Source organism: Dioscorea cayenensis, chromosome 4 (assembly GCF_009730915.1).
Source record: "Dioscorea cayenensis subsp. rotundata cultivar TDr96_F1 chromosome 4, TDr96_F1_v2_PseudoChromosome.rev07_lg8_w22 25.fasta, whole genome shotgun sequence".
In the NCBI taxonomy this organism is placed as follows: domain Eukaryota; kingdom Viridiplantae; phylum Streptophyta; class Magnoliopsida; order Dioscoreales; family Dioscoreaceae; genus Dioscorea; species Dioscorea cayenensis.
In genome coordinates, this window is record NC_052474.1 from 450563 (window position 1) to 472576 (window position 22014).

The following is a 22014-nucleotide window of genomic DNA, read 5'->3' on the forward strand; positions in this document are numbered from 1 at the left end:
GACCGTTGGTCATCTTTTCATAGATTGCATTTATTCATCACACATTTGGTCCTTCTTCTCACAAGTAGTCGACATTTAGCTCAATCCTCCTTCTTTGTCGAAGATTTGGACCACATGGATCCCTTCTTTCCAAACTCATTTCCAACCTCTTTGGGATCTTTGTTCCAGAGCTATCTTATGGAATATTTGGCTCGAGCAAAATAACCGTATTTTTAATTTATTAGCATTACCATCTTACATGATTATGATCAAAATTGCTAATATGATTATCTTTTGGATTTCAGCGTCGGCAGGCAATCAACAATAGTCCCTTTCTGAGGCCTCACAAAAGATTAAGCGCTCCCTCAATTTCATCAACGCTAGAGTATCTATTATTTCCGGCGATTCAAACCCTAACCTTGCCTGAGAGTAACCCATGCTGAGAGCTTCTCACAGATTAGTAGACCTGTGTTCCCAGATGGTGGCTTTCATCTATTTAGTTATTTTATCCTATTTGTGACTTTTCTCTCGCTTTCCTAGTTGTATTTGCCTCACCCCTGGTGAGAGATTTTGTACTTTGTTCTTTTGGTTTGTTTGCTTTATGTCTGTTTGAGTTGGTTCTTTTCAATAAAGTAGTGGTTTATCCACTTTTTTTATTAAAAAAAAAAGAATATCCATGGCATCCCTGAGAATTATTATTATTTTTTCAAAACCAATAATATACATATCAATATTTGTTTAATTAAAATTATGACAAAGAAAGAAAGGAAAAAAAAAAAGAATAGAAAAGAAAACCTGAAAGTAGATGGTTATGTAGGCCATAATCCAATTTTTCTCAAATGAAGAGGCGAAGTATAAAAGTAGAGAATGTCATCCCAGTCTAAATTCTGTCCCTCAGAGATAACAAACAACTGGGCCATAACCATCAAGTTGGCCAGGAGTCTGCTTGAACAGCCTCTTGGTTGGAATTTGAGCCAATATAACAAACTCCAACAAAAACATCATAGAACAAATTAAATAGAAGATGACTGATGAAATCAAAGCCATGAGAAAAAACATGAACTCATAACGATAAATTAGGAGCTCAATGTAAACATGTAAATCTTAACTTGGTTTTGGGAGCACACTTACTACTAGAAAGCACATTAACCAAGGTTCCAATAGCATGCATCAAAAACTAAAACTTTTAATAGAGCAGTATCAAGAGCATATTTGAAGCACCTGACCACCAAAAATCAAAATTAGCCCAAAACCAATCCGATGAAGCAATATCCAGCCAACTGCAAGAAAATAATTAGCCAGTGATTGGTTCAGGATAACAACCAATAAACTAGCACTAATGTAGAAAGGTAGTACATTCCGCTTAAGTACATTCCGGAACAAACTCAAATCAATGACGCAACCCAAAGAAAACAGCAAATAACACGTGAAGGAAAAGCACAAACATCTCACAGACATGTCTCCAAACATTAGAAATCAATTCACACTACTATACATTTGGACGTTAATAGCCCAGTTATTATCCCACTGTCTTTAGTTTCAGCTCTACAGGTAAGGAATGGTATTTTGGATAAGGACGTTCATGGCTGCTGTGATTAAGAAACTTTGTGTATAAATTTTATTCTCAACGAGTAAAGCCACGCACAGTGGTTGCTAACTTGCTATGCTATGTATAGGATTGCTACTTTTCACGCAAACACCAAAAAGCAACGGTTTCTATGCTATGTCTCATTCCTTCTACTGCTTAATGTGATATCACTCAGCTGACTATTATTATAATTATTATTATTGAGTTCGAACCCTAAGAGAGCGTTGGATACCATGCATGATTCAGCAAGTCTATCTTGAACTTCAAAACAAATCAGGTGTCCAAGTAGTCCTTCATAGATGATAAGACAATATAAATGCATGTTTATCAAAGAAAATGCAGAACCCAATCCCAGTAAAACAAGTTTGTACCAAGCCGGGAATCATCCGTAAAAGGACAAATGATAGGCAAAAGGGGTCATCACGGAAATAGGATGCCTTACCACTTTGTTTTTATTAACAATTGAATTCAAATCAATTTACTGCGTGGTGTTAATATTGCATGTATAATTGTTCATACATGTACTGCTGATTTTTTCCCTTTAATTGTTTGAGCTGAACACGCGCTGAAGATTATTTATTTATTTATTTATTTATTTTTGAAAATGTGGATAAACCACTAGGTTAGATGCGAGGATATTTCACGCGCATTTTATTCTAAAACAAAAGTGATAATAGAATACATAAGGTGCAAGTCGCATTATTTGTTCAGTTTCAAGCGACCCAAGAAGCTCTTTCCATCTAGTTTAGATGCTAGGTAGAGATTTGTATAACTCTCAAAGTCCATACTCTTGTAGAGTGGCTCACCTAGCTCTGGATGGGGTCCCACTGTGCCATTACTCTCTGGACCATGAAATACTGCAATAGAGAAGCGTTCTTTCTTTGTGTTTGTGACTGCCCTGTGCTCAATGCTCTTGTATTTTCCATTGCTAATTATCTACGTATAGGAAAAAAAAGACGTAATTTAATTACTTCTTGTACAGTATTATTATGGGTTGTGAACTTATATATATTTGAAAGAGAATCAATGAATAAATTACCTCCAAAGCATCTCCAACATTAACAATAAAAGCGCCAGGAAAAGGGTTGATGGGGAGCCACTTATCATTTCTCTTGATTTGCAGCCCTGGAACATCATTCACTTGAAGAACAAGAGTTAAAATTGAAGAATCAGAGTGAGGGGACAAGCCCAACACCTTCCTATCCACAGGACAGGGAGGGTAGCAGTTTATCCTCGCAACTTGAACTCCATTCTCTAAGTTTCCTGTTATCTCTGCCTGACAAAGTCCTAAGTTTTTAGCCATAAATCCAAGAAGACAATTTGCCAATTTCTTCTCCTCCATGGAATACTCATCCAAAGCATCCCTGAGAATTAAAATTTTTTTAAAAAAACCAACAAATACACTGATAAATATTTGTTTAACTAAGATAATAACAAATAAAGAAATAATCTATACATACGATTAAAGTAGATGTATAATCTACTCCGAGAGCGTTTCGGAGAACAATTTTAATTTTTTTTAATAACATTTAAGTTTTTATTTATATTACTTATAATATTAACAATTGAAAAACATTAATTACACCTAATTATTTATGTAATAAATGTCCATATGACCTTTAAAATCCAGTGTATAAAATAATTGAGTTATTTAATTATATTATTTTATATATGATATTATGTCAAAACTCCTCACAAAATTTTAATATCTCAAATGCGAAGTAGGGGAAAATGCCTGGTAATAATAATAATCAGTGGCAGAACCAGAAGAACAAAGAAAGCGGTGCTTATTTAAAAATTATAAAATTTTTAGATTTTTTTTAAAATTAAAAAATATACATTCACAATTTTTTATCTCAAAAAAAATTAAGTGGCAAAATATTAAATTTTTATAATTATTTCTTTAAAACATATATATATATATATATATATACATACTATTAAAGTAGATGTATAATCTATTTTGAGAGCGTTTCAAAGAAAAATTTTAATTTTTTTTATAACATTTAAGTTTTTATTTTTATTACTTATAATATTAATAATTGAAAAATATTAATTACACCTAATTATTTATGCAATAAATGTCCATAAGAACTTTGAAATTCAAGATATAAAATAGTTTCTATAGTAGGAGTTGTTTAATTATATTATTTTATATATGATATTGATTCAAAATCCTCGCAAAATTTTAAAAACTCCGATGTGAAACCGGGGAGAATGCCTAGTATATTTTATATGTTAAATAACTAATAAAAACCACGGTTTCAACCAATAAATATTCGCAATTTAAAATATATATATATATATATATATTTTCTATATAAATTAATTTGTAATAAATTAGGACCAAACAATAATTTTTTTGGGAAAAGAATGTTTTATGTTATTTAAACTAATTTATAAAATATCTAAATAATAAATTTTATTTTTGTTCTTAAACTATCAGTATTAATTTGTAAAAATAATAATATTTTTAGGAAAATGGAAATAAAGATCCAATGAATTATGAAAATATATTTATATAGAGGGAGGGAGATAGAAGAGAGGGATGCATAAATGCATCCAAATATTCCTCTGAATATATATAAACTAATAAACATATATATATATATAGAGGGATGGAGAGACGGAGAGAGAGTGTGTGTGTGAGTTAGAGACAGTGAGAGAGTAGAGAGAGAGGGTATGGGTGCATAAATGCATCCAACTATTCCTCCGAATATATATATATATATATATATGTAACATTGGTTGGGGGCAAGGGGTGCTCTCTGATAATAATAATAATAATAATAATAATAATAATAATAATAATAATAAAACCTGAAAGTAGATGGCTTTGTAGGCCATAATGCATTTTTTCTCAAATGAAGAGGCCAGGTATGATAGATGAGAATGTCAGCCCAGTCTAACTTCTGTTCCTCAGAGACAACAAACAACTGGCCATAACCATCAGGTTGGCCAGGACGCTGCTTGAACAGCATCTTCTCATCTAATGGAAGCTTGAAGAACTCTTCAATCACAAACATCATCCTCTGACTCACCTCCTTAGGAACATCATGGTTTATCAACTGCATGTTTGATGAAAAGCCTAACTTTAATATAAATGAAGTAGAAAAAAATGGTCGCTTGGATTCATTGTGAAGTTTTGCCAACCTGAAAGAAACCCCAGTTTTGACAAGCGAGGTGGAGCTTGGAGCACTCGGCGTCAGAGAGCTCTGGGTCGAGTAGTTTGTGGTAATCAATGACTGGGATTTCATCTTCGTCTGCCGCACCGAGGATGATGACGGCCTCGGATTCGACTTCAGGTCGGATGTATCTTGTAGGAATGTGATCTGTGGCTGTGAGAGATGTGGCTAGGGCCCGCACGCTGTCCACTGTCAGAGATCCCATCAACCTCTCCGACGCTTTGCCATTGTTCAGGGCGGCCATGTCGACGGGTCCGGTGCACTGATCCATAATGGAGGACGTTGTTTAGTTTACAACTGTATTAATTGGTGTGTGTTTAGTATGTACGTTAGAACATATCCTTAAATAGCATCCTTTTTGTCAGCTATTCACAAATTCAAGAATCAAAATTGAAAATTTTTTTTAGGAAGTGGGACTTGAAGTAATAAGGGTATTTTAGTAATTCGCCGGGCGGTGGAGTTTTTGGGTTTCTTGGGCCTAGTCTGATGGGAAACGGGCCAACGGACACAAGTCACCAGTTTGCTATGCAAACTTGTGAGTCATGCATGATTTTGGCCAAATTCCATCGTTTAGACCTCGAAAACCCTGATTTTGCTATTTTTAGTAATAATTGATTTCGCTATTACTTTGGCTAGAAATCTCTGATTTGTAAGCCGTTTATGGCGTTAGCATTTATTTTGTTAACAATTTTATTTCTTGCCGGTATTTGAAAATTTACCATTTTTAGTATATTTTCGAATTATCTCCGTTTTTAGGATTATTTTCATATCTTTTATTTTTCCTATTTAATGTAAGCTTATGGGCGAGAGTAGGATCAGTTTTGTAATAGTTATTATCTTGAATAATAAAATTTACTCTCTTTTTTCCAATTCCTGGCTATCTTTGATCAACAGGTTTTGAAGACTTGTACTGGGTATTCGTGCGTGAATCAACAGTTCGAGTATACCGCTGCATCAGACCCCAGGGACGTGCACAAGTCTCGGTGGAACAAGTGGGGACGGGGCCATGCTCAAGTGGGCGCTGAAACCACCCGTACACAACCACTTTTCACAACTCCCAAAAATGTGCCCCCAGCCAAGAATCGAACTCTCATCACTCGGTGAGAGCTCTATCGGCAGCCTGTGTACCAATAGACCCGAAGGTAGTTGGCAATCAAAATCTAGAAATTGGGCCAAAGTCCAATGGTGAACCTCAGCATTTGCTAATTCCACTTATTATTATTTTACAGAGTCAGAGATTTCTAGATTATTGATATCAGTAATCCATTCAAATATTAAAGTGAACTTAAAAGAGCCAAAGAAATTATAAAGCATTCAAAAGAGCCGTGTTAGAATTTAAAGAGTTGATTCAGATATAAAGGCCTAATGATACATATGATAATAAAAAATTCTAGGAGCACTTTGGAGGAGCTTTTCGTATCCAAATCTCATAGCAGTATTATTTTGAATCCACGTTAGTCCAGATTGCTGACCTCATTTTATAGATCTTTTACAAAAATAAATTATATATCGCATTAGTCCAGATTGTCAAGCTTAATTATTTTAAAGAATGTTGATCAAGAAACGTATCATCCACGTTAGTACTAGATTCAATTGGGTGGGATCACTCTCTAAGTCATGAGAAGTTTCTAATGTTCTAATTTTCAGCTCAATGTCCTTGATGGCCTATCCAAGGAATGCATGTGTAGCGATTCGGGGCGGCGGCTAGGGATTCTGAATGGATGAAGACGTGAAGGAGACCGGGAAGAGGCAAAAGAGAGAGAAAAGATGATTAATTGAAAGAGTAACAATCTTTTTTGGGTGCCTTGTTCTCTACGTCACTCATTACAACCATATCATCCCACAATAAAGTCTGGAAACTCCGTGACTAAACCCTAAACCCTGACACTTGTCTGCATACTGTTGCTTCCCTTTTGCATACTCCCTCCTTGACTCTTGATCGCCTGTCATAATTGTCAAATATTCTTTTGTTGACCGCTACAGCATGCAAGGAATTTTCCAATTTATAGGGTTTGATCTCGTGTGAGTTATTAGGCAAGAAAAAGCCATGCAGTGCATCGGAGGAGAAGGCTTTGGATTGTAATTTTAAGTTTAATTAATAACACAATAACAATATAATTATCCCAATAAAAGTTTTCAAATGTGAAAACTTTGTTTTATTTTTTTTATTTTTTTTTGAAAAAAAATGTGATAAAAAACTACAAACAAAAGTGGGGCATGATCCGAAGATATTCTAAACAAGTGACAGTTGATGTAAGAGCTAAAATTGAGAATCCAATAAGAATTAGCCATACAACAATCAAATTTGGTCTAATACTGAGCTAGTCTTGAAAGAGACAATGTGGTTGGAATATCATGACTTGAATTGCAGTAGATGAAAAACATGAACACAATATTTTCACCATTAGTGGCTTTTAATTAATGAGTTCATCTCCCCTGGTTCTGGAACCAGAGAATATATTAATTTGAACCTATCATATTCTGACACGTGTCTAATATGATATTATTATATTTTTTCTATTGTGATTGGGGACACATGTCAAGTTTTAATAAGTTGGAACCAAAATATTCCCTGGTCCCAGAACCAGAAGAGATGAGTTCGCTTTTAATAGGACAAAAATGATGCTAGTTAAATTTTTGTTGAACAACAAAATATGAAGACTACTGGCAATCCAAATTGTGGCTAAGGGCATAACCAAAAGACAAGTGTTTATTTTGCCCATTCCCATGTACAAGATTTAACGGTATACATTGGCTTAACATGTTTTTCCTTTTTAATTTTAAATAAGAATTATTAATTTAAAATAATAATAATAATAATAATAATGAATTATTTATTTTTGATATTAAATTATAATAATTAAAGTGAATAATGATATTCAAATTATTTTATAAATGAAAATGTTTGACCATTCCTTATTAATTATTGTTTATTTTATATAAAATTTTAATTTAAATAATAAATTATATTAGTTAATTATAATAATTAAAGAAAGTTATTTAATTTAAATATTTAATTATAATAATTAAGTTGAATAATGATATTGAAAACAGGAAAGTAACTATTCATCACCATATAATTTGCATTATCACAATAAATTCCTTCAAGTTTTGATATCCCTAAGGGGGCATTTGGTTCGCGGTAATGTGCAAACATTACCAGGAATCTGGTGGTAATCTGTTCAGATTATCATGTTTGGTTACTGTAGCAATGATAATGTTGATGGTAATGTAAGATTACCAATAGTGAAATATTACCAAGTAAGGTGGTAATCACATTACCACCAAAACAGGTGTCCATCCAGATTACCAAGTTGGTGGTAATCTGGCATGTATTTTTTTTCCAATTATACCCCCACTCATTTAATCTTATTCCTTATTACACTCCCTAGTTTTTATTTTCCTTTATTATTTTTAATATTATAATTTAATTATTTATTTATCTAAATACTTTAAATTAAGTTTTTCGAATTTTTATACGTAGACATATTTTGATAAATACAAAGATATTTTTAAAAAAATTGTGAAAAATTATCTTTTTATATTATAATTTAATTATTTATTTATTTAAATACTTTTAAATTAAGTTTTTTTCAAATTTTTTTATACGTAGGGGGTATTTTTGGTAAATACAAAAGGTATTTTTTAAAAAAATTGTAAAAAAATAATTTTTTTGATATTATAATTTAATTATTTATTTATCTAAATACTTGAAATTAAGTTGTTCAAATTTTTTTATACATAGGGGTATTTTTGGTAAATACAAAAGGTATTTAAAAAAATTATAAAAAAATAATTTTTTTGATATTATAATTTAAATTAATTAATTATTTAAATACTTTTAAATTATATTTTTTTAAAAATTTTATACGTAGGGGTATTTTTGATAAATACAAAGGTATTTTTAAAAATTGTTAAAAAATAATTTTTTTAATATTATAATTTAATTATTTATTTATCTAAATACTTTTAAATTATATTTTTTTCAAAATTTTATATGTAAAGGGTATTTTTGGTAAATTTGACATATTCATCGAGGTGATTACCATGACTAACTAAACATAGTAATGAAAGATTATCAGTAATATAAATTCTCAACCAAACATGGTAATCTCACATTACCACAACATTCCCAAGCATATAACATTCCCGATCACATTACCAAGGTAATCTCATTACCATGGTAATATATCATTACTGTGAACCAAACGCCCCCTAAAAGGTCTATCCTTTAATGTTTTTTTTTTAATCCAAATGCTTTAAATGGTGTTAAAAATACAGTTATGTGGATTTAGAATCTACCATACTGCCCCTAACCAAAGAAACACAAATCCAAGCTCACGAAATGATGATAATACCCTCTGAATGGCATTTGAAATTACCATACTACCCCCATTCATTATAATATCCTCACATGTGATGAAATGACCAAAATACCCTTGAAACAGGGCATTGGGAAGCTATGTGTTGACAGTTGTACGGTTAATAAAATTATGCACTAAATGTAGTTAATAAACAGGAAAAATATATAATCCACAGAAATCATTGGTGATACACAAGACATTCGTATAATACTCAAAAACAAGTGTAGTAAATAGGAATGATGTGTGTAAAAACCCCAATATCATTCAGTCAGCTATGACTGCATTATATGAATGGTGATTATGGTCCAAAATAAAAAAAAAACCCCAATGTCATGCAAAACCCCATTTGCGTATGTTTGCATGTTGCCACACATGTATGCTTGCATGGGAGGCCACACACTTCCCATCTTCTGCAGGAGTACTTCCATATCCACAAGCTGACTATGTTGTTGTTCTTGTCTACAACTTTGTAGTTGTTGATGTTAAATAGGCCCACCCTGATATTGTGATTGTCTTCTATAATTTGTTCCACTTTCTTCTATATCTTAGGACAAAGGTATGTTTCCCACATGTTTAATAGTTTGCATCTATTTGCTAGCATATTCATAAGTTTAAACCAGCAGATTAACATATCAACTACACGTTAACTATGTATAATACACAAAAAATAAACACTATAAATTTAAATGTAGTATAATAAACATCAACTGGGTATAATACATGGAAATTGGCTATTATACACACAAACGTTTAATAATACACACAAACATTTAATAATACACACAAACTATCTATTAAAACACAAATACTCTGCAAATACACATATAGATTAACCTTACATCTTACACCAAGCTCGCCATCGGCAAATGACGCGTCTCTCTAATCCAAACAAATCGTAGTTACTTACCTCGCTTCCATGAATGACGACCTTGACAATCTCCTTCATCTGACAGGGCCATTTGTGACTTGGTGGGAGTTTGAAAATTTTTCTTGGTGGGAATTTGAAAACAAAACTTTTCATTTCATCTGACAAGGGCATTTGTGGAAATACACATTAAATAGACTAACGGAGGTAACATCAAGGATAAAAAGTATATAGCTTAATAAAGCAAGGACTGTTTGGAATTTTGAAATGTCAGAAGGACTGTTTGGGGAAAATGAAACTATTCAGGGACTTATAAGTAATTTTCCCTTTATTATTTCACCAACCCGTCTCTTACCCTCAATGACCACTAAATTTTTTTAGAATATCTGATCCATAACCCACTACCTGATGAATCAGTCTCACTTGTTTAAAAAAAAAAAGAGAATTTTGAATCATGTCATGTCTTTGTCTCCTCTATTACGTGGTAGTGGCGACAGTGTCATCGAGAGGATTTCTTCTAGAGAATTCTCCTTTATTGTCAAGGTAGGCTATTCTTTGCTCTCTTGATTGATGCCAATCAATTGTGGACTATTAAAAGTTCTATGGTACTATGACCATTGATGCTTGTAGCAAATCTATAGCTCTCCTCCTGTTTGGTAAGTAGAATTAAGTGCTTGTTTTGTTTTCACATATATACAAATGTCATCCACACTCCTATGTTCTTGAAAATCAAGGTCAGTGATGTAAGGGTTATATGAGAAATGGAATTTTTTTGGAAATAAATTATGTTTGTCCCTATGCCTTTGAATTTTCGTTGAGCATGTATATTGTTGTTGCTATGAAAGTGAGATTTTTGACAAGTTTGTTGAGAAGTAGAGAACAATTGTATCTTGGTTAATGTTGAAGACACATGGGGAGCTAGCTTCCCATGAAAGGGAGAGTTCTGGGAAATAAAAATGGCCATGCATGCAAGAACCAAACTCTATTGATTTATCAAACTTGCCATATTTTATTACTGCTAGCATTATAGTCTTATGTATACCACTTTAGTGGGTGTTTTCCTTTAAATTGACGATCAAATCATTGATTTGTGGAGCTTGATTTATCAAAAATTCCAATGCCCTATAATTCTCTTAAGTTTTAGTATGTAATTCCTTAATGTTTCTAGTTTGGTTTGGTTTAGTTTTAGCCTGATGCTATTTCTCTGCCATTGCTATTGTTGCCATTAGAATAGAACCCATAGTTGTGAGTGTACAACGTTGGTTGAAATTATAGTTATTATTAATTTACTATAGGATAAGATGTTCTAGTGATTGTGTTCAGAAGCACCCCATTAAATCTTGTTATTTGTGCAGAAGGAGTTCTGATTTCCTTGGAATTTAATCTCAATATAGGGTGTTTCGAATAGGGGTGGCAATAATCTGTCCGAACCCGCCGGCCCGGTTTTGTCCGGCCCGGAATAAAAAGGGTATGGACATAAGGTTTGCAAATGCGGGCCGGGTCCGGACATGGCTTGGTTGTCCGAATTTAAATCCGGGCCGGGTCCGGACATAGAAATTCGGACAACCGGGCCCTTTTAACCCCTAAAACTTTAAAAGCCCACAACCTTAGGCCCATTTGTTTTAAGCCCATTCTTCTAAAAACTTTAAACATATATTGTTTTTTCTATTAACACTTAGATTTTTCTATAATTTGAGTTGAGTTTTGGATTATTGATGTTTTTTTTACATTTAATATGAATTAAATTATTTTTGTATAATTTAATATTTGAGCGAACTTAAAAATAGCTTATAGAATTCGGACAAATTTGAACATCCGGACAACCCGGTTTTAAAATAAACCGGATTTGGACATGGCAAATTTGTCCGGATTTAAAACCGGGTCGGGTCCGGACACAAGTTTTTCTATTTATATTAGTAGTTGTCCGGACCCGAATTTTTGCCACCCCTAGTTTCGAATTAAAGATGCTTGATTCAGTGTAAGGCATGGAATTTGTTCAGCCGTTAATTAGGTAAGTAACACCACATATAAATGTATGTATATATGTACAATCTTTTATTACCGACAATTATGAATTTATGCATTTATTTTTAAAATTATTTTTAAAGTTTTCTTCTATAATCTTGGTAGAATACCCTATTTAGTCCCTTTAATATAGTCAATCTGCCCCTTTGATCCTTCTAATATAATTTATTCCTAGGAGATCTCTCTATTTTAACATTTGAGAAATGTAAGTCCCTCATAAGGACCTCCTAGGTTCAAATTATATTAGAGAGAGGGAGTCACATTTTTCAAATATTAAAATAGAAGGACCTCCTACAGACAAATCATATTAGAGGGACCAAAGGAGCAGATTGACTATATTAGAGGGACTAAATCGATTAATATTAAATCGTTGTTGGACTTTAATTAATTTTTTGATATTAAATATATATTGAATTTTAAATTGTTTTTCTTTTCTTGAAACATAAACTCCCACATCTTGACTTTGTTAATTTTTGCAATCTTGATTATATTTGTTAATCCTTGATATATTAATTTATTAATTGTTTTAAATATAATTGGATTGTTTTTGCTATAAAAAAAGGGATCATGCATATGTTCATATGTTCTCTCGATGAATTATTCTGCAAATCCTGACCTACATGAAGTTCTGTCTGAAATTTTGATATTTTGTTTTGTTTTCGGATAATAAAGTCTTTTTGACATAAGTACGTTTTGTCTCCAATTAACTAGGCACTAACCCTGTCACTGGAGGTTAATCAAACACTGATCATGTTGACATGAAACTCTGATAAGAGTCTATAGTTTCACACCGTTACCATCGGTGAAAAAATAACAGTTTCTGATAATCTGGCTCAAGAAACCTAGGGTAAACAAATGAGCTCTAAAAATCTGGCTCGATTCACCGAGTTTAAATAAATAATCTCTGATATTTTGTTTTGGCTATAGTGATTGGAGACATATATTTTTGTATGTTATTAAATTTTATTTTGTTGACCACTTTGATTTTATGAACTATATTTTTGATAAATATTTGTACTATCTAATATGATTTGATTTGTTTCTGTTTTTTTTTTAAATCTCGAAATTTCACATCATCCCATTATTTGTAGTGGATTATATACTAGGTTATCAAGCTCATAATCTGGTTGTTATTTGTTTTCATCTCAGGAGTATAATAGCTTAGCAGGAGTGAACCAATAGCAAACATGTCCCTAGTCTAATTTGAGCTCAAATTTTTGTCTATATTGTAAACTCTGAGTTAGTATTTGGTAAATTTTGTATATTTTTGGTTTTGACTTTTGGAATTTACTGTTTTGTTAGATTGTATGTTCAATCTTGAGATAGATTCTGAGGCGTTGCATGCCTATTGTGCTACGCACTATGGGTGTGTGATTGTTTGTCCCCGCACCTGGTCCGATGAGCCTAGTTTGGGCCGTGACTACCACACAAATGCGAGACACCAATTTTAGCTTGAAAAACGTCTTCAATTAAGTGCTAGGAAATCACAGGACCGGTAAGCCACTTGAATTTTCATTATATCAACAATGGGGTTATAAGAGCATCTATAACCGGGCATGGGATTTGAAGCTAATGCCTTGATTTGGCACATGACGCGCTCCAACAGTGCCCCAAATCAAATTTTTGCTACATTGAAGCGCAAATAGCTACGAGTCACTATAGCAAGAGTCTTTTTTTTTTCTATTTAATAGTTGTTTAATAAAGTTTGGGTTATTAATTTACAATTTTGGTCTACTTTTAGCCACATAAATATACATCATTATAAAATTTGTACTTATAATTTCATATTTTAATCAAATTAATAACTTATAATTTAATTTTATATTTTTAATTAATAAGAAATAAAAAATTGAAGAAAATAATAAAAGAAATATAAATTCATTAAAACTAGGGTAAATTACATGAACAATCAAATAAAAATATAGTAAATAGTCTTAACATAGATTGTCATCGACAACAATAAAAAAAACTACAACACACAAAATATAACTAATGAAGTTAGAAGTATATGGGGCTAATAGTCTGGCATATTACTGCCACTTCCACAGATATTGCTGAAGAATTTATTATACATATTCGTAACAAATATAAAAAATAAAATATATATTTAAATAATATAATATTTAAACTCAATGGTTAAAAGTGAAAAAGAATTAAAGTTGATTAAAGTTGTTGACGGTATGAATATATAAATTATGAAGTGGAAAGAATATTCTTTTAATATTTTATTTAAGAGTTAAAAATACTAAAATAGAGTTGTTGGTTGAAGAAACTTTCAATGTAGAAGTTATATTTTTTTTATACTGAAGCTTCAAATATAAAGTTTTGTTAAGAAAGAAGAAATGAAAAATCAAACCTAGTTAGTTGCCCTTTTCACAGTGTTTCTAGGCAAATTTTGGGGAGCTTTTCAATGTGTTGACCCTTCTCTACTCCCTCACCGAGGTCTGCTCCGTTTGGGTGCTTAGGGGGAGTCTATACCCTTAGCCTCTAGGAAATCTCTTAATCCACGCTATCTGCAGGGCTATTTGGACTGAGTGCAACAATCTAAAACCATGTAATTAAAGATATGATTTTTGCACTCAGTCCAAATAACCCATCGTATCTTTAATTGCAACAATCGTATTTGGACTGAGTGCAACAATCGTATCTTTAATAACTCTAATATTAGTATACTAGAGATGGCTTATCCAAAGTTCTAAATTAGAAATCAATAGTCTTTAGCAAATCCTTAATATATTTACACTTAAGAACTAACTACGTATACTAGTAGTTATGTGATTTTATTAAATATTATTCCAAAGTAATCACATCACTCATAATAATTATACAAGACAATCACCCTCTAAATACTAGTGTCCAAACCAATATGTAGTTCAAAGTTCATAATAATGTAAACATTGCCCATATACTTAAAAAGAGAAGAAATGATCTTTTCACACTATATAGTTATCATCACTTAAATAGAGGACATTCAATTATCATATAAAAACCTTGGAACTAAAACTATTACAAATAAAATAATCATGATTATGAAACAAAATGGAGGTAAGAAAACAAATCGGTATGCTTGCCAATGCAAGCCATATCTAAAACATGAATCAAGTGTCATTTATAATCTTCCTGTGGGTGAAGACATAAACACACAATAGATTCATCTTTATTGATAAACATAATGGATAATCAAATTTCTTAATGCTTGTGGACGACTTAAGAAATAAGAATTCTTCATTATTTTATCCTAATTATTCATGAAAAATACAATAAAATCCCTGTGGGGCAAAATTATCATATTAATCATGACTAATCACAACTTATGTCATTTAATCTTAATGTGATCATATATGCACTTTAATGTGTGATTTTACATAATCATGACAACTCCATAATTAGTCTAATACACATGATCACATGACATCCAACTGTATGCATAAACAAGGTTCAATAATGAGTATAAAATATAAATCAATTTAACGCAGAAAGAAAGCATCTCCAAATGTCATTAATCAAAATGTAATCATGTAAAAACTCTTAATGTATAGTTTTTCATAATCATAGTTATTGTGACTAGTCCATAATCAATTAAAACTATACGATCACATGACATAAAACCTTATTGGTAAATAAAGATTTATCAATACAAAATATAAACCATGTTCGATACAAACAAAACTACTAAATATTAATTATAATTAATATGAATTTATGTCATTCAATCTAGATGTGATCATGCAAGAGCGCTTAATTTACAATTATTCATTATCATAGGTGTTGAGGCAACTCTATAATAAATGAAAATCGTACAATCACATGACAGATAACCTTATGCACAAGTGAAATTTAACAACATAAACAAAACTTAATCCAAATAAGGTATATTTATTAATTATAATTAATCATAATATATGTCAATAATCCTAAATGTGATCTTGCAAAGTCTTAATGTATAATTTACATGATCATGGATGCTATGACACTTCCAAATCAGGAAGTTTATACAATCACGTGACATATGCCAATATGCATAAACAAATTCAATGCAAATAAAACAAGTTCGTATGCTTACTAATGCAAGCTATACAGAAAGAGAACATGAATCAATTTGTTATCACAATCTCCATGTGGAAAAAGATATAGATACAAAAACATATTCACAAGCACCAATAAAACTAATGGATAATTAAAATTCCTTAATATATGTGGGCTACTTAAGAAATAAAAATTAACCATTATTTTATCCTGATTAATTATGTAAATATAACAAAATCCCTGTGGGCAAAATCATTATATCAAACATAATGAATCACAACATGCCACCTGATAAAACTAATAAATAATTAAAACTACTTAATACATGTGGGTGACTTAAGTAATAAAAATTATTTATTATTTTATCCTAATTAATTATGAGAAACATAACAACATGCTTGTGGGGCAAAATTAGGGGTGGCAATAATCTGTCCGAACCCGCCGGCCCGGTTTTGTCCGGCCCGGAATAAAAAGGGTATGGACATAAGGTTTGCAAATGCGGGCCGGGTCCGGACATGGCTTGGTTGTCCGAATTTAAATCCGGGCCGGTCCGGACATAGAAAATTCGGACAACAGGGCCCCTTTTAACCCCTAAAAACTTTAAAAGTTCCCACAACTTTAGGCCCATTTGTTTTTTAAGCTCCATTCTTCTAAAAAAACTTTAAACATATATTGTTTTTTTCTATTAACACTTAGATTTTTTTCTATAATTTGAGTTGAGTTTTTGGATTATTGATGTTTTTTTACATTTAATATGAATTAAATTATTTTTTTGTATAATTTAATATTTGAGCTAACTTAAAAAAATAGCTTATAGAATTCGGACAAATTTGAACATCCGGACAACCCGGTTTTAAAATAAACCGGGTTTGGACATGGCAAATTTGTCCGGATTTAAAACCGGGCCGGGTCCGGACACAAGTTTTTCTATTTATATTAGTAGTTGTCCGGACCCGATTTTATCCGGACCCGAATTTTTGCCACCCCTAGGCAAAATTATTATACTAATCATAATTAATTACAATTCATGACATTTAAACTAAATGTGATCAATCACACTCTTAATGTGTAATTAATAAAATAAAGTAAAATAAAATAAAATCATGGATGTTGTGGCCACTCCATAATTAACAATAATTCATTCAATCACATGACATACCAACCATATAGATGAACAAATTCAATGTAAATAATTAATTATACAAATTATAATTAATCCACTTAATATATGAATAATTCATACAGACAAACCCTTTGAAAATAAATAAATAAATATTAAGGGTTCAACATGCAAAAGCACACTTGATTTGTTTAAAGCAAAATAATTTTGCAAAAACATCCATTAATTTATTTTATTTAAACATCATTCAAAATAATGATTAATGTAGGACATAATAAAATCAAATAAATTATAAATAAAATAAAATAATAAACTTAATATTAGGTTTTTACCCTAACTTCTTATATGATCAATCATGGTAGTGTCACATCGGACACTATCTTTGCACGGCCTGGAGTTTGGAGCCTACACTCCATGTAACTCCATTATGCAAAGTTATTTGCAAAATTAAAATAATCGCATGTTTATATCCAATATATAAACTAAAATAAATAACCAAATATGATCATAAAGAAGAAAAACATCATGCATCTATTAAACAAAGATATAGTGCTCAAATATGATTACAACTAATAATCATGGTAATATAACATCTATTAATTAAAATAGATCGTCAAATATGATCATTAATAATAATAATAATAATCAATGCTAAGCAGAGGTTAAACCTCGCTCTGATACCAACTGTTAGAAATTTAATCAGAGTACGACATACGATATCTAAGCACGTAAATATGTCGTATTATAAAACCAGAGTATGACATCTAATATGTCACATTAATTAAGTAATTAATATGTAGGGGAAGCAGGATCACTTACCTCTAGCCATAGCAAATCAAACAGCACAAATGAAGGGACTAAGATCTGCACTTGAAGAAACCAAAGTCTCTTCCAATCTATCATGTTCTCTCCCATCAATGGGGCTGGGTATTCTCAAGAACGTTAGATTGGGGACCCCTGGTGCTGTACGATATATAATCCTTACCATCAAAGGATTAACTCAACTTAAAATTTAAGTAGATCATTATCCAAAGTGCCAATTAGAGTTAACTTAGAATTCCATTAGATAAATTCATGGACCACTTTATTCAGTTTGAATCCAGATTGGATTATTATCAACACGAAATTAATTCAGACTAACATTCAAACTAACAGGAGGCAGCCGACGATCATCGACGGAGGGTTCTCAATAGACTGTTGGTCAATCGATGCGGTATGGTAGATATTCTAAAGGACTAGCAGTTCACCAACATTCGGCGCTGTCAGTATGGAGGTACGATCAGCTTATAAGACACGCTATGGATTAAAGGCATGTTGATAAATCATCGGCGATATCAGGTTCCACTGACTTCTCGAAAGAAGCATCACATAAGGCACATGTGATTCGAAAAACCAACATCACTTCCGCCATGCATGGTGTGAACGTCCATAGGGTTAGACCTGACCGTGGTTCGGTTCAAACCGTAGAACCAAACTGGAACCGTCACTATTGGAACAGAACCAGAACCGTAAAAAAGGTTTCGGTTCCAAACCGGAACCTTGAACCGGAACTTTAAGGTTCCGGTTAAGGTTCTTATCAGTTGAAAACCGGAACCTGAACCGAACGGCTGGTTCCGGTTCTATTTTATTTTTTTAAATAAAAAATATGTATAATATATTTTTTTATATATTTTAATTAATTGGAATTAAATTATTTAGAACCGAACCAGAACCGGAATCGTATTGGAACCGAACCGAGAACTGGAATCTTATGACTATGGTTCGATTCCGGTTTTATAATTTATAAAATCGGAACCGGCTGTTTTGAACCGAAACCGAACAGAAACCGAACCGTGGTCAGATCTACATAGAGTGAACGAGGGCCCCACACCATGTTCTCCCAAGCTAACTTGGGTACCTCCCATAGAGCCCAATTTGTTGCCACGTGATGAGCAAAATGATGAGAGATTAAGCCATGTGATGGAAGCTTCTATGAGCTTTCAAAACATTGATAGTGGGCCCATGTGCTCCACTCGTTCCAAAAGCAAGCCTTTGGAGGATTTATATCATCCGAATGGCCCACTTGCTCCTCTTGTTCCAGACACAAACCTCACGGGCCTGAACCAATTAATTGGTGGGTTGGTTAATCCTAAAGAAGATGCCACTCGTCCAAATCTTCCTATATTGATGAGGCCATGTGAACATCCCAAAAAACCGTACTCACGACGGATTGCAGAGGCAGGGTTTGTAGTGGGCCTCTCTCATTCGACCAAAAAGAAAGGCGCCCATGGAGATTCCGATGAAGCCCCTGAAAGCAAAAAAGTAAAGCTCGAAGTTTCTGGTCTGAGCATTCAGCGCAGCTTTGTGTTGACAAATCCCTGTGCCTATATTACAGGCAGAAGTGCTACCGGTGAGAAAGACCCCAATCAGGATGAAGGCTAGCTTTTCCGTTTTGTTTACTCTCGTTTCCCGGAAGTTACATGTAATACTGTTAGAGAATACTCAGAAACTTTTTATCAGAAGTCTCGAGGAGAAGATTGCTCAGGAGTCTCAAGGTTTTGGCTCAAATATTGAGCTTTGGTGCAAGCTGTTCACGTGCATGGAGTTGTATGAAATTGTGTGCTCTGATTGGACATGGGAAGCTAGTTGTTTCCTAGTGCATTATGTTATCCTAGCTAGCATTTGCTTTTTTACTTTTTAGTTGTATGCGTTGTCATCTTCTGGTTGGGAGTGTGTTCTTTTGCTTTTTGCTTTTTCTCTTCTTATATGTAATGGTAGTGGAGTAAGAAAGGTCAACAAAGTTATTTTCATCTTGTTGAAGTTTGTTTCCTGGTTATCATCTTCTAAGAGCTGTGAGTGTAAACAAGTGTGAGGTTTGAGTGTCTGAATTTTATCAGTGGTATCAGAGAGACGGGATGGCCGACTGTAGCTCATCTTCACACAACTCACAAGCCAACGTTCCTATTTTCAAAGGTGACAACTATAATCTGTGGAGTCTCATGATGAAAACCATGTTCAGATCAATGAAACTTTGGAATGTGGTGGAGGACGGACTCAAAGAGGAAGAAGAGGAGAATAGGAACAATGATAGCATTGACAAGGATGCCAAAGCTCTATTCTTGATCCAGCAAGCCCTTGATGCGAGGATTCTCATCCGAATCTCCTCAGCTTCAACAGCAAAAGAGGCTTGGGAGATATTGAAGACAGAGTTTCAAGGAAACTCTGATGTTATCTCAGTGAAGGTACATGCACTACAACAGGAATTTACAGAAATGAAGATAAAGCATGCTGAAAATGTGCAAGACTACATCACCCGAGTCTTGGACATTGTCTACCGCATTAGATTGCTTGAAGAGGAGGTACCTGACAAGGTTGTTGTCTCCAAGATCCTAAGAAGCCTTGCACCTAGGTTTAAGCATGTGGTCTCCTCAATTATTGAAGCAAAGGATCTTAAAACACTATCGGTAGAAGTGTTGAGTGGTTCTCTCAAGACACATGAGTCCATGTTAGCTTTGACTCCGGATGATGAAGAGGAAAAAGCATTTCATGCTGGTTCCAGTGAGGTGAACTCATTCAATGGAGGACGAGGACGCGGGAGCAGCTCCTTCAGAGGGCGTTTTCGAGGATGAGGAAGGACTGGAGGATGGCATGGAAGCTCAAGTGAAAGCTTAAATCAAGCACTTGATGACACTAGAAGATATAAGCAAGGAATGCAATGCCACATATGTAAAAAGTACGGGCACATGAAGGCACAGTGCTGGTTTAGAAACAAGGGGGCGAATGTTGCAAGTGAAGAGGAAAAGACACCAGAAGAAGGCTCACTCTTTGTGATGAGTGCCGGGCTTGGATGTGAAGAACAAACGGCGGCAACAGTCTGGCTTCTTGACAGCGGCTGTTCAAATCACATGACCGGAGATCGAGACCTTTTCAAACAACTTGATGATACACCTAAGCAAAAGGTTCGACTTGGAGATGGGAAGACTCTTGAAGTTGAGGGAATAGGTACCGTTTCTCTTCATGCAAGTTGTGGAAGAAAGAACGACATCAAAGGAGTGCAGTTTGTGCCTCAGCTGGCACACAACCTTCTTAGCGTAGGACAACTGATGTCCTCTGGATATTCTGTGTTGTTTGAAGATGAAGAATGCATTATTAGAGACAAGAAGACCACCAAGGAGATTGCAAGGGTAAAAATGACTGCTGGGAGGCTTTTTCCATTTGATATGGAGGATGTTGGTGCAGCTCAAGTGACTCAAGGGGTGATAGAGAAATCCAAGCTATGGCACAAGCGGTGTGGGCATATAAATTCAAATAGTCTCAAACAAATGGCTCAACAGGCACTTGTTGAAGACCTTCCTAATATATCACATGTTGAGGCATGTAAAGCGTGTGCACTAGGAAAACAACACCGAACTGCATATCCAAAACATGAGGCTAAGAGAGCACAACAACCACTTGAACTCGTGCATGGAGATCTCGTCGGACCCATGCAAGCACCTACACTTGGGGGTAATGTATATTTCTTCTTACTAACTGATGACAATACTCGTTTCAGTTGGGTATATTTTATGCAAAACAAATCAGAAGCCTTGGAGCACTTCAAAGGATTCAAGCAACGTCTCGAGAAGCAGCTCGGACTTCCACTCAAGGCCTTTCAGAGTGACAGAGGTGGAGAGTTCGTGTCTCGAGAGTTTGATGGTTTTTGTAATGATCACAGGATCATGCGACAATTAACTGCTCCATACTCGCCTCAGCAGAACGGTGTTGCCGAGAGAAAAAACCGAACTGTTACAGAGATGGCAAGGACCATGCTCATGGAGAAAAAGATGCCGGTTGCTTTATGGGGAGAAGCAGTAGCCACTGCTGTTCATATTCTCAACCGAGCT

At 33.5% G+C, this 22014-nt stretch overlaps 1 protein-coding gene across 1 annotated transcript; it reads right to left on the minus strand.

The window, feature by feature from the left end:
* Window positions 1–2238: 2238 nt before the first annotated feature.
* On the minus strand, window positions 2239–5014 carry LOC120258855 (S-norcoclaurine synthase 1-like). The gene is made up of 4 exons (XM_039266304.1): window positions 4721–5014; window positions 4388–4635; window positions 2607–2931; window positions 2239–2503 (listed from the first exon to the last, which is right to left on the minus strand). Exons 1-4 carry the CDS (start codon window positions 4994–4996, stop codon window positions 2267–2269), a joined length of 1086 nt encoding a protein of 361 aa, XP_039122238.1. The 5' UTR covers window positions 4997–5014; the 3' UTR covers window positions 2239–2266.
* Window positions 5015–22014: the final 17000 nt, after the last annotated feature.

Excerpts from the sequence above, each read along its gene's own strand:
- LOC120258855 (XM_039266304.1), bottom strand. The coding sequence starts at position 4,996 with ATGGCCGCCCTGAACAATGGCAAAGCGTCGGAGAGGTTGATGGGATCT. Across the intron at positions 4,636-4,720 it reads AAAACTGGGGTTTCTTTCAG|TTGATAAACCATGATGTTCC; the intron begins GTTGGCAAAACT and ends TCAAACATGCAG. Across the intron at positions 2,504-2,606 it reads ATGTTGGAGATGCTTTGGAG|ATAATTAGCAATGGAAAATA; the intron begins GTAATTTATTCA and ends TCCTATACGTAG.